General features: G+C 39.2%; 1 protein-coding gene across 1 annotated transcript; it reads right to left on the reverse strand.

Annotated features, from left to right (window-relative positions):
* Positions 1-799: 799 nt before the first annotated feature.
* LOC144649747 (bromodomain-containing protein 7-like) lies at positions 800-12,973 on the reverse strand. The gene is made up of 22 exons (XM_078509324.1): positions 12,802-12,973; positions 12,437-12,675; positions 11,606-11,754; positions 11,442-11,470; positions 11,193-11,262; positions 10,362-10,506; positions 9,475-9,585; positions 8,544-8,701; positions 7,737-7,842; positions 7,324-7,393; positions 6,503-6,610; positions 6,131-6,266; positions 5,756-5,867; positions 5,471-5,557; positions 4,650-4,706; positions 3,758-3,806; positions 3,578-3,658; positions 2,920-2,947; positions 2,675-2,826; positions 2,135-2,175; positions 1,382-1,499; positions 800-985 (listed from the first exon to the last, which is right to left on the reverse strand). The coding sequence occupies exons 1-22, from the start codon at positions 12,857-12,859 to the stop codon at positions 921-923; spliced, it is 2,169 nt and encodes a 722-aa protein (XP_078365450.1). The 5' UTR covers positions 12,860-12,973; the 3' UTR covers positions 800-920.
* Positions 12,974-12,999: the final 26 nt, after the last annotated feature.

Below are 12,999 nucleotides of genomic sequence, written 5' to 3' on the forward strand. Positions count from 1 at the left end.
CGCATGCTGCACAAGATTCATTATCGGACCCCAACTCATTATACGAAAGTAGTACAAGAACTGGGAACTAATTTTCGCACTCTTCTCTCGGTCTAGATCGTCCAGTGGACGTTTCTTGACAGGAAAAAATATATCACTGTTCTGCACGGCGGAGAAAAACAAGCAAGGACACGATCCTCTCCGTGAGAACACCAATTTTGCTTATGCGGTTTTCGCTTCCGTCAATCATAATTATTTCGACTGCAAACGAACCATGAAAAACAGAAACAAACAAAATGGATCGAAATTAACCAATCACAGCTGACGGAAGTGACACTTTGACCGGGTTAAAGTGAACTTCTGTTTTTCTAGAGGTTCGTAAAAGCAAAAATTGTAAACCGTTGGGTGCGGATTGAGTTTTAGAGTTTGCATATCACTGAAACCCGCAATAAGCATTTGGGAAAAAAGAAACCTGAAAAAGATTCAGGGCTTCATGGGATTCGAACCCGTGACCTCCGCGATACCGGTACGATGCTCTACCAACTGGGCTATGAAGCCACACGTTTTATGTTGAGTTAAACTTAGTTGAAACATGAATATCATGTGGCAGTAATCTTTTTTATAATAAATAAATAAAAATAAATATTTTTATGTGTCTATTTATCTAACGAGATAGTAGTTACAGGCATGCCACTGAAAAAGAAGAAAAAAAAAAAAAAAAAAAAAAAGAGAGGGAAGGAAAAAAAAGGGGGAGCCACCCCCACCCCTGATGTGTTAATGGTTGTGTACTGGTGCGTTCACACTGACAGAAAAAACAAACTTTGAGCACATTTTTATTGAACATACAAAAAATACAGTACAGATCTTTTCTTGTTTTTGTCTTATAATAAATAAGGCTTGGAGCTTTTAAAAAAGTCGGGATATAGACGCGAGGAGTTTTGTCAAGACAGTTCCGCCGATGTCTGGAGTGTCGAGTCAGCGGTTTCCATACTTTGCACGGCCGACTCTACAAGACAAAACCGACATAGAAAAAATCTTAAACACCGTTCGCAAAAGAAGGCATGGATATTTTTATTAGGCTGAAAGAGATACCGAAATGTAGGAAAGGGCTGGTAAATAAAATTGAACTCGAGACTTGATTGCATTCGATGCATACTGGATCTTTTAAGCTGGGCGATCAATCAATAAATCAATAAATCAATCAATCAATCAATCAATCAATCAATCAATCAATCAATCAGTTAGTCAGTCAGTCAGTCAGTCAGTGAAACAAAATAATCTATATCGCTAGACTTCAAGAAGCCCTCCAACAAAGAAGGCTCCTTGGGCCATATTGACAGAAAATGCGGTATTTAATGTAAAACAGAAACACCAAAGAGTTCTCACCAAAAAGGTTCAGTACCTGTCTTTTCGTCGGCCGCTGTCTTTTCTTCAGGTTTCTGTCGCGGGGCATTGGGTACTAGCCCTACGCCGATAGCAGCACGTATACTGTCCACTGAAATGACGTCTTCTGGGCAAACCTGCAACGAATAAACATGCATGGAATTAAGAAAATTAACACGGCGGGCAGCTCTATTTTACTCTCCATTTCGCGCACGCCTTACCGTGGATTTCAAAGAAAATAACAACAAAGAATGCCCGCAGTCGAGATAATTTTATAATAACTGACAGGGTTTCCGCGCGCTCATTGGTGGAGAGCATATGGTCGATGAGAAGATATACCGAGGCATAAAAATGACGTAACCTGTCACGTTATGTAAGGCAACTTTTCGGCAAACTTGAGAAATTGTGTAACTCTGAACCATCCGTCGACAGTCAAGACCGGCCGTGTAGCATAATTCAGGTTTTAGAAAACAGTTCCCCTTTTCATTCATCATGAAAAAATTACAAAATGTATAATTTGTACACAGAAGGTTCAACTAAAGCAACTAGACAACTGTACTCGTTCTCGATTTCCACGAGCGATTGTCAACTTGTTTACCTCTTGTTGTGACTCTGCGGTTGTAACAGTACGTAATTCAATGGTTAGACACTCTAGTCTTCTCGGAAAAGGACGATAAACCGTAGGTCCCGTCTTCTCTATCCTCAGTTTTGTAGCAGGGGACGTTAAAGAACCCACACACTATTCCATTGTAGGCTCTACTAATTTTCCTACCTGTGCCGTAAGATCTTTTAGATTCTCTGTAACACGATCCGCTGTGCAATAAAATATAAACATTTACATTAGAAACTGAAGCCATATTTAAGTCTACACGAGAAAATGTGTCTTTCGAAAAGTAAAACGCTAACGTGCAACAATAGCAAACTGAGTAGTACGACTACAGTAAAACAACAGAAACAGCAATAAACACAAATAACTTAACCTACAATGCAGGCGTTCTTGATGGGTGAGCGTATTTGCCTTGGAGTCGCAAATGTAGAGGGTGGAGACGAGAGAACGAGGCCAGGGAGGGAGCGAGGAGGAAAGTATTTTTCCTCCCCCCCCCCCCCCCCCCCCCTTCCCCCACACTTTTCATTCAGCCTCACTCCTTTGAATTTGGGGTTTTACTTTTTAAATCTCGCTCCAAGCCTCTCCCGAGTTCGAATCCAAGATGGCGCTCGCCAGATCAAAAATGCGCCCGCTCGCTTAAATTGTGTATTTTAGGCTACAAATTACTTCACGCTTTTAACAGAAACTATTTACCAAGCCTCTTACCGATTATCTTTTCCTGAGAGGAGGGTCGTATGACCACCTCAGGGGTGGGTCCCGTGGGGCCGTCTGGTCTGTGACTAAGTCGAGCGCTCTGTACCTCTTGGAGGTCATCTAACAGTTTGCCAGTTGCGTGTAACTTGTCCGACAACAAGGAACTAGTAAAAGAGAAAGAACGTTAATTAGAGGGGGGAAAAAATGAAATGTGCAAAGGAAATAAAGAAGTTCCCGGCGATTGAGAAGAAACACACCTCAGAGAGTCACTGCTTGACGTTTCATCTAGAAATAAAACAAAAAAAGACATGGGGATGTTAAAAAATGTAAATAAATCAAACAGCCAAAGCTCTAGCCTGCGAATACAGCCGCCTCTCATTCACGTCCCGCAACGAAAAGCTCGCATCTTTACACAATGAGAGTAACCAGAGCTTGAAGCCAACTGAAAGCACGCACTCTGTGTCAAACTTTGCTGTTGTTGTAACAACGAGGATCACAAAATACACCAATCACCAATTGTTAAAAAAATGTTTTACTTATGACCGAACTTGCTTCAACCAGTAATACACAACCAGTCGATGTTGAAGACCAGCAGAAAGAGGTCAAAACGTCGCGATCTATATCAAAATTATTTTATTATGAGACAAAACAAACAAACAAACAAACAAACACACAAAAAACGAGCAATTTCAACCATGTTTAGCAACCATAACCTTTACATAATTTGCTTTTGTTTCAACACTGCACATACGATTTTGTTCAAAAGCACCTTTTAGTAAGTCTGCGATGGACTGGAATCACATCCAGGGGTGGAATCACATCCTACTAGTCGCTTCTTGCAGTTTTTCATTACTTTTTTTTTACTTATTTATGCTCAAAACATGAATAACTCGTTGTTTTTTTATTGATCAATACCTGAGGGTTTTAAAAAAGACACATCAATCCCTTCGTCCGCAAGAGACAACAGCGACTGAATATCAATTTTCGTTGCATCTCCTGTGAAAACAAGCAATCAAGGATTAGATTTTATAACGTCCAAGAAATACTGTTACAAAATCAGTAAACAAAGAAATATCTCGAATGACCAAATCTCACCAGTGGACGAAGAGTTTGGAGTAGTGGAAGCTGCGGCCGGCAATGAAACCTGTCGGGAAGAAAGGAATTCTAGTTATAAATGGAGATATTTTCCAGTTATGTTTGTTTTGGTATTTCTTTTGCTAACTCAGTGATTAGCCAACTGGTTCAAAAACCCAGTGCAACGTTCAGCACCAATCAGAGAGGTGGTGCTGTTTGTTGTTAACTAATGTCATACCAGACCTTACGCGCAATTTCCCGAGCTTTGCACCGGTTGCATTTGATTAGTTCACTGTCTTAGAGCGCGTTTTCAATCGAGTGTCGTATAACTAAAAGTAAAGGAATCACTCTGGCCAATCACAAAGAACGCAAACAATGAAGTGATCCAATCAAAACTCGAAGCAAGTACATATAGCCGGCATGAAGGGCGGAAAAAGGGCACGTGAGAGTCGTGATTGGTTTTGATTTTACTTCTCACTAGCTGAGAAATTGAAAGTGTCACCAGTGTTTTTAACTAATCACTAAGCGTTGTAACACAAAACTAAAGCAAACGCGAATTACTTTCGACACTCATGTAAAAATAAAAACTCTTTTTTTGCTTTTGGAAACAACGGAAAGCTATAACGGATGCGGCACGCTATGTATGACGGACACAGCAAGTTCAGCGCATCCTCGGAGACTTTCACTCGCCCCCACTAGCTGCCCCTGGGTCTCCGAGGACGGTTACAGCGGGAAGGTGCGACTGCATACGCACGCAGTTTACTGACTTTAATTAACTGTAACCTCACTTGATTGGTATTCTGAAGCACAATTTAAAGGGAAAGGTTTCCATTTCATTCAGCGCCCATAAGACGAAAAACAGTCCCAATGTCCATGAAACTAATGCAGTTTATCTCAACATTATTTATCATACCTTGGAATTCTCATCCGATCCGGATGCAGCGACTGTTTTGTTCGCTTCTTGACTTGGCTAAAGTTAAACATAAACAAGACTATTACAACTGATGTCATTTAATGGTGCGTGTAGATGTAGCGAACAAGTATTCTAGACAAAAAAGTTAACAAGTTATAGAGGATGTCAGTGACCTCGGCCTCAGCTAAGGAAGACGTAAGGGGGAAGCTCACTGACTGACTGTAGTCTGGAAGCTTGAATCAATGCGGCGCCAAGTCTTGTAGCACGGTTTAAACGTTGCGCGAAACGGTCTGTATTCGAGCAAGGCCGGAGCTTATCCCGGTTTCCGTAGCATGAAGCGACTAGGAGTACTTTACCCCCTCCTGGATGGGATACTAGTCCATCGCAGGGTACTCCCAGCAGTAAATTTTGCCGGTACCCATTTATAAACCTAGGTGGAGAGAGACACTGCACAGAGAGAGTTAAGGGTCTTGCCCAAGAAAACAATGCAGTGACCCGTCCAGGGCTCGAACCTGGAAGGATCGATCGGCAGTCCAGCGTGCTAGCCATTAGGCCACCGCGCCTCCCCACAGACATCGTGGATTTTTTATCTACATGGACGATGTGCTAGAATAGAGTTTTTGGCAGGATTGGTGGATTCATTACATACAAACCAAGAATTAAAATCAGGCACAAAGAACAGTTTGTTTTGTACGAAAGCAAAATCTGACTCAGCATCAGTATTTTATTTTTTTTTGAAGGAACCAACATTTTGAAACACGCATCTACCTGTTTCTAATCGTTACCGATATTAAAACAGATTTAGGGTAAAACTATTTTACCTCACTTTCCGCAGAAGCAGTAACTTCTACTTTTTGTTCGACATTTTCATTTTCTCTTGCTTGCTTTTCTTCCTCAGCTTTCTCTATCTGAAAAGAAACAGAAAAAAAAAGAAAAAAATTATTCATTAAACGAGGTTTACCTACAAGAGGTTGACGTGGTCGCCGTTAGGCCACTGCACCTTACAGGTTTAACAGCTATTCCAGACCTTTAATAAATTATCCCAAATCACCTCTATAGTCACAAGTTCTAGACTAGCTGGCTATAGTCTGTCGCTTTAATCTCACCTCAGCCATTTGTTTAACGTATTTTGAATGTGCTCCTTCAGTCAGAACGTCCAGCAGTCTATCTACCGCTTCATGTGAAAACGAGGAAGCGTCCTTAACAAAGGCTTGAAGACTGTATATTGGAAAGAACGAAAACTTATAACAATTTTAAAAAGTAGCAAAGTGATGAAAAGTCGTAAGATATTGGCAATTTGTAGACACCTTGAGAATACGCCTATGCTCATCAAGAAACTATTGCAATTCCAGGGGGGGAAGATTGTGGAAAAGTTTTGGGTGGGAAGGGGGGAGGGAAGGAAAGGGGTTATAATGTAGCGATAATCTTAGCAAATACTAGAGGCAAGAGCGCGGTAAGATAGTGTTTATTTTCTGACTAACCTCTTGGCATAGTGTATACCAGTGTCATCACCATAAGTACTGTACAACAAGTCTGATTGTTCTTTTGTTATAGTGGCTCTTGACGAGTCGTACGAAGGAGCGAACGAGCCATAAGGTCCATACATCAGATATGACACTGAAACATTAAAAAGGTTATAAATTACTATTCTCAAACGGACGCCACAAAACAGGCAAAATACAAAATTGAATCATCTACCTGCGTGTAGATACGATCCACCTAAACTTAGAGTAAACGTCTATTTGGGGTATTGCCAAAACATTTCAGTCACCAAATTATTAAAAATGTTATTTATAGCAGTCAATAATCAGATGTCACACCTATTCAAAACTGTATTTTTATGTACTACGTACCTGGGGTAGCCTTGTTTCTTTTGTCTTCTTTAAACCCAGCCGTTGTATGTGAACCGGTGACTACTTTACCTATAGCTGCACCAAGGGTAACGTGACGGTACTCCGGGGCTGAAACAGTATAAATGGACAAAAGTCACGTTACAAGAACTCAGCTGTCACGCAATTTTGTTGCGTTGCTGCGAAACAAGATGTGCGAAATCAGTTATTTGCTTAGTGTTACGCCGCCGGGGCAAGGTATAAAGAAAAAAAAAAAAAAAGCTGTTGCAGTTGCAAAATGTAGGCCTTGAAAACGTACACACTGTACCGTGACATGTTCATTTCAGAAAACCGCCACACTCACTTCGAAACTTGCAAGAAAAACTGCCTTGTAGAACACGGCACACTGTCTTTTCTGCGACATATTTTTCTAACTCTGTGTACACTGGTGATGTGATATTACATTCCAACTCGAGCTAAGCCTGGAAGTATCTATCTAATAGAGAGACTACGATCTTCAGTTGGCCGAGGAGATTGAAAATCGTCATTTGTCAAAAAGTGCAAAATAATAGCGTGAAGTCTCCTGGCTTGGTGTTTTTTTTTTGTTTGTGTTTTTTTTTTATTTATTAAAAAATTTTTATTTTTTTTTTTTTTTTTTTTTTTTTTTTTTTTTTTTTTTTTTTTTTTTGTAATTTTTTTTTTAAAAAAAAAAAAAAAAAAAAAAAAAAAAATAGCGCTGCTTCCCAACGAACCGAACGCTTGGAACACACTAGGTATGCCTTCGAATTAATTTCAAAGGGCCATTCCTGATATCTTAGGCGATTTCACTGAAGAATGGTTGCTACCTTCAGAATCCACAGGGTTTACCACAGCTAAAGTCGTTGTTCCATCTTTGTCTCGTCGTAGAAATCCAATCTATGCGAGAAAAGAAACAAAAAAATCAAAAGTGATTCACACAAGAAATGTAAACAAACCGTCACAGTTGCCTCATTCAGAATATAACGAGTTTACTTACAAACGCGACTGTCGATTGTTTTTGTGGTTTAGTACAGGATTATCAACTGGGGCAATGAAACACACTACGATATATATGTTGCTACAGCTTTGTTAGACTTATGGTCTTACAGTCTTTTGTGCTTTCAGCTACAGAAGCAGATCTACAGATCTAAGCCGGATGAACCCTTTCCTCCTCTTTGTTAGATTTTTTTTTTTGGTCGATTTTTCTTCACTGATGCGCATTTTTGAGGACATTACTTACCTTGCTGTTGGGGTGCTTTGCTTCCAGCTCGGCAGCCATTCGCCTTGATGCTGCCTGAACTTGAGCGAGAATCTTACGACTAGCAGAGGTGTGCTTCGATTCACTCCTAGTTAAAGAAAATGTTATAAGACAAATTTGATACATGTTCACTGGTTATGAGAAGCGTCAAACAGCAGTTCACATTTACAGGACATGCAATAAATCCATGGCTAAATAAGGGAAATTTCGCTCAATTGTACTGGCGACAGAAGATAGCGGCCCCCCATAAGGTATCGTCAGCGCAAAGAAAATTGCAAGTCTAGCGAATGAACATTGTGTTAGTGATGTGATGTAATGGCAAAAAAAAAAAAAAAAAAACTAACAAATTTGCTGACGCCATGCCCATAGCCAAAAAAAAGAAGAAAAAAGGGAGTTTTTGTTTCCTTTATTACAGTTTCCAATTTTTGCATTGAAAATAGATGTGACCTCTCACGCGAAAAAGGTGTCCGTTCGAATGGCTGTATGCACAGCAAGCACAGACTCACGACAAGTGAAACAGGTAGACACGCCATTCAAAATGGATACTGTAACCAGCTGAATGGCTGCAGAAAAGTAGATACCTTATTACATGAAATTTTCGCGACACGTTATTTTGGTTTTTGGGGTTTTTTTTTTTTTTTTTTTTTTTTTTTTTTTTTTTTTTTTATTTTTTTTTTTTTTTTCCCAATAAAAAAAAGACAAAAAAAGAAAAAACTAAAAAAAAAAAAAAAGGGGGAAAAAATAGTAGTCAATGATGTGAATAAAACAAGGGGAAAACGTCTTGATTACCTTGGCTTGGACCTCTTTGTCGACTGTGGAACATGATTTTCCTCAGTGTCTATTGTGTCAACATCAATTGGTTCATCTGAACCACGCCCCTCAGATTCATGACCTTCATATTCAGGTATGGGAAATCCAATACTGCGGTACATGTTCCTGATTTTATCCTGGTGATTAAATGAGAACAATTAAATGAGCAAACACGTAACACCCTGATCTGCTGGAAACATACAAATCTGTCAGTGATTCATTTCAAGGGTTAAACATCAAGTCTTGATTGAAGGATAGAGCGGTTTTCACTTGAGTGTCAAAAGTAAATTGCGTTTGATTTGGGACTACGAGTGATTGATCTCGCGCCACTTCCAACCACGGACCACCCGTGACGCCCGTCCCCGCGGAGTGATTGGACAATGGGTTGCTCACGCCTTGGATGGCCAGCCAGAGTGATTACTTTGGTTTGGTTTACGACACTCAATTGAAAACTGCTCTAAGCTGTAAATGCGGATAGATTTCTACCTGTGTTGGTAATGACGTGGTTGACCTCTTACATCGGCGCAATTTATTGTTGTACTATAGGAAATACTTAACAAAAAGCTGATCTTTCTCATATTTTTTAAAATGCACATTCATGTAAGTATTGTAAGTTAATGCCTCTACAAACTACCATGCATGTTTTCTAAGTAAAAAACTAAATTCTTAATAATTTAAGATGTTTAGCTTACATTTTACCCCTAAGCACTAGAACAATAGCTGACAAACTACATCAGCTGTTATCCTAGTGCTGAGGTAAGACGAAACATCTTAAATTAAGATTTTAGTTTTAATGAAGAAAATGAACTTCAAGATACAACATTCAGATCTTACAGAAATGAAAAAAAAAAAAAAAAAAAAACAGTTCCCTTGCTCAGTGGATGCGAAGTTTTCCTTAACTTGTACTTACAGGAGCCAAAAGTTTTGATCCTGTTTGGATAATCCTCTTGGCTGCTTTGTAATAAATTGTCTCTGGTGCATTGTAAATCATAGCATTGTTGCACATCAAGTAGAAATCATCCTACAAAAGAAATACATGTATGCAAAAAGTGTGAACCTTTGCGGATTGGAGAAAAGAGCTTCTAAATAATGCTTTATAAGGCCCTGTTGGTGGCAGGGAATGGTATTCTTTGAGAAGATACTATAGACACCAATGAAAAATTTTATGCCTGCTACACCCAAGCCACAACAGTGAATGTCCATCTGAATGCGAATGTGGTTGACAAACGGCCACAATTTTAACTGCAACTGACAAATACTGTAGCTAGCTTACACTGTAAGCTTGAGCCTTTTACTGGCAAATAGTATCTCAAACTTTGATGTCCCTTACAAAAAAACTTTCAAAAGTTTTAACCCCCCTTTAGGGCCGTAACTAGCAAGAGGCAAGACAAGGCACTTGCCTCGTCTAAATTTTTATACAAAATTAAAAACGAAATTTGTTTTGTTGAGAAAAATAATTTCCAGTTGAACAAGATTGATTTCTCAATAAATGCCTCAAGAAAAATGTACCGGTATCTGAAAGAGTTTCAGAGCTTCTAGATTTCAAAAATTTCTGGAGGGCATGCCCCCAGAACCCTCTAGCAAGATCTACTTGCCTTGTCTATGGCAAAGGTCTGGTTATCAGGCCCTGACTTTCCCCCATTACTGGATGTAAAGCCTCCTTATAAAATGCACATTTAAACAATTTAAAAGATGTTTCATAGTTTGTATGTCTAAGCATTAAAATTTACAATTGTGTGTAGAAAGCTGTCATACATGTACACATCAAGAACAGTTGATTGTGTGTGTCTGCCTTACCCTAAAGTGCTCTAAAGAATGATAGTCATTTGAATCAATCTTGTATTTCATGGAGCTGAAGTCCATCGGACGTGTGATGATGTTGGAGTATCCTGGAGCTATGGTGTCATTCACAGGGTAGGCAAAGAAACCTTGAGTATCCTTCCTGTATAGAGAAAATAAAATAAACAAGCTTGACTCAGTACCGGGAAGCAAGGCTGATGAAAATAATTTTAGCATTTTATTGCCTCATACGGGACTTTGGTTTCATTAAGGCAAGTCTAGGTTTAGGCCTAGTGGACTGGATCAGACCAGAGCTTATCCCAGTTTCTGAAGTATTAAGTGACTAGGAGTGTTTCAACTGATCCTCTTCGTATGGGATGCGAGTCCATCAGAGGGTTATAATTACAGTACATCCAGCATTATGTTGCTGGTACCCATTTATACACATGGGTAGAGAGAGGCACTATGAGAGTAAAGCGTGTTGCCCAAGAACACAATGCAGTGACCCTGGCCAGGGCTCAAACCTGGGCCACAAGACCATTTGGCCACTGTGCCTCCCATGGTTCTATAAATACAGACCCTGATTTCACAACTGCACAGAACAGTATTACAGTCAACTTTCTCTAAAATGGACACCATCAGGACCAGCTGCAACTGTCCGTTTTAACTTTTAGAGAGGTGTCTGCCTTATAGGGAGTTTAGTTATAGTAAAATGACTGAAAAACAGCAGGGATGGGGCCAACACCATGTGTCCGTCTTAATGAGGTATCTGTCTTAAAGAGGTGTCCGCCTTTTGAAGGTGTCTGTTAAGAGAGAGTTGAGGGTAATATCAGACATGTACTGACTGACCTTTGGAGTGTACGGTGGATATCTTCCAAACACAGCTGGAGAGGTGAGATCTCTGGTTCTCTAATAAAACCTACAACAAAAATAAATGAGTGAAAACCGATTGTACATGTTACTTCAGATCATTCTTTTCTGGTTCTCTTCACAAGACATGTTTCACATCTCATACAGATGTGTGTCGATCAACAAATCAAAGCACCAAATGACACAAACTGGTCCCTGGGTAGGTTCAAGTTAAACCTACAAACTTACTGCCAACTTTTCTTGTCTCTGGGTTGTTTCTGGAAAAAAATAAAAATAAATATAAATAAAACTGCTGGCAGGCTAGTTAGACTTGCTGTTAAAACCAAGGAAAGGATGACCACATCTTGTCTTGTTTCTAAAATTTGTCATAACACTAAAATTTTATTCTTTACCTGTTTGGAGGTTCAATTGGTTTTATATAGATTTTCTTGATTGGTCTTTCTGCATCAACGACACTGCTGCTCTCTCCTTCCATCTCTTGCCTGTCTCTTTTCCTCTTTGATTTTTCATGGCTACTGATTGACGAAGGCGATGGACAGGCCTGCATAATACCAGGAGTACATGTAAGTATACTCATTAAGTGAACAAATATATGAAAATCTACATGGCTTTTTGAAACTTTTCATATTGGCCAGGTGGTGAACAGCTTACAACATTAACACTGCTGGAAAAAGAACCTTAAAACTAGTGGCCAAATTTGAAATTCATACATGTATCTTGCAAAAAAAAAAAGCCAAACATTAATATGGTTCTACAAAGTGAGGAAATTTTACAGTCAGTTGGAGGCCACCAGCAAACAGGGGCGTGGGTTTTTGTATAGGGGGGTGTTTTGGAGGGGGGCACAAGTGTCTGAAAAGTTCCTGACTTTTTAAAGCTAAAGCTAATGGTTTTGTAAGCTATGAATCACAAATGTGGCTATTTATAGACTAATTTTGAGGTGCTCTTTTCAGCAGTACAGTATTGACAGATTTTCCCAACATGACCAATAACAAAAGTAAAAAAAAGTGTGAAAGGTTTTATTGTCATAAAATAATTTCAACAGTTATTTACCAAACCATAAGAATTTAATCAAGTGTTTATCGACTATGTTATAATTTGTACCAATAGACATCTGACCACTGCACTAATTAAAGTATAATAAGCTTAGTAATAATAAAATGTCAAAACAAAACATTTTGTCTGAAATCTTAAAAATAATAAATACAAGTATTCTTAATACTTACACTAGAACCAGGATCAAACTTGGGCTTCTTTCTCTCTCTGGAAGATGATCTCTTTTTCTTCTTCTTTTTTGATGAATGTTCTTTAGACTTTGTTTTGTCTGGATTCAGTGAAGCTCTACTTGATGAACTTTGATGAGGATCCGGCTTGGCACTGACTTTTTCTTTACTACCTCCAACTTTTAGAACTAGTTTAATCGGTTTTTCAGCTTTTTCAGCCTTCTCTGACCTTTCGGGTTTTTCTAAAGGACAAGAAAATTATTTATTGCGCTCAACTTGTCGAATGTTTAGCATCATATCATTGTGTTTTAAATCGAATTGCCGGTCAGCGTGGAAATATGTCGTGACCGACATTTACATTTACTCACCTTCAGGGACATCAGTGCCTTTCTTGTGATGTTTCTTGCTCTTGTGCTTCTTTCCCATGGTTTTCTAGCATTTAACAGACTCTTTCTTGTACCAAGACTGACAAAAACACACTATTTTTGCTGCTTTATGAAGTTTTAACAATGCCCGGTGGTCGCCATATTGAAAACAGCGCCCCATGATGCTCAGCAATCAGCGTT

Source organism: Oculina patagonica, chromosome 4, assembly GCF_052425735.1.
Source record: "Oculina patagonica isolate OP01 chromosome 4, crgOcupat, whole genome shotgun sequence".
Taxonomy (NCBI): Eukaryota; Metazoa; Cnidaria; class Anthozoa; order Scleractinia; family Oculinidae; genus Oculina; species Oculina patagonica.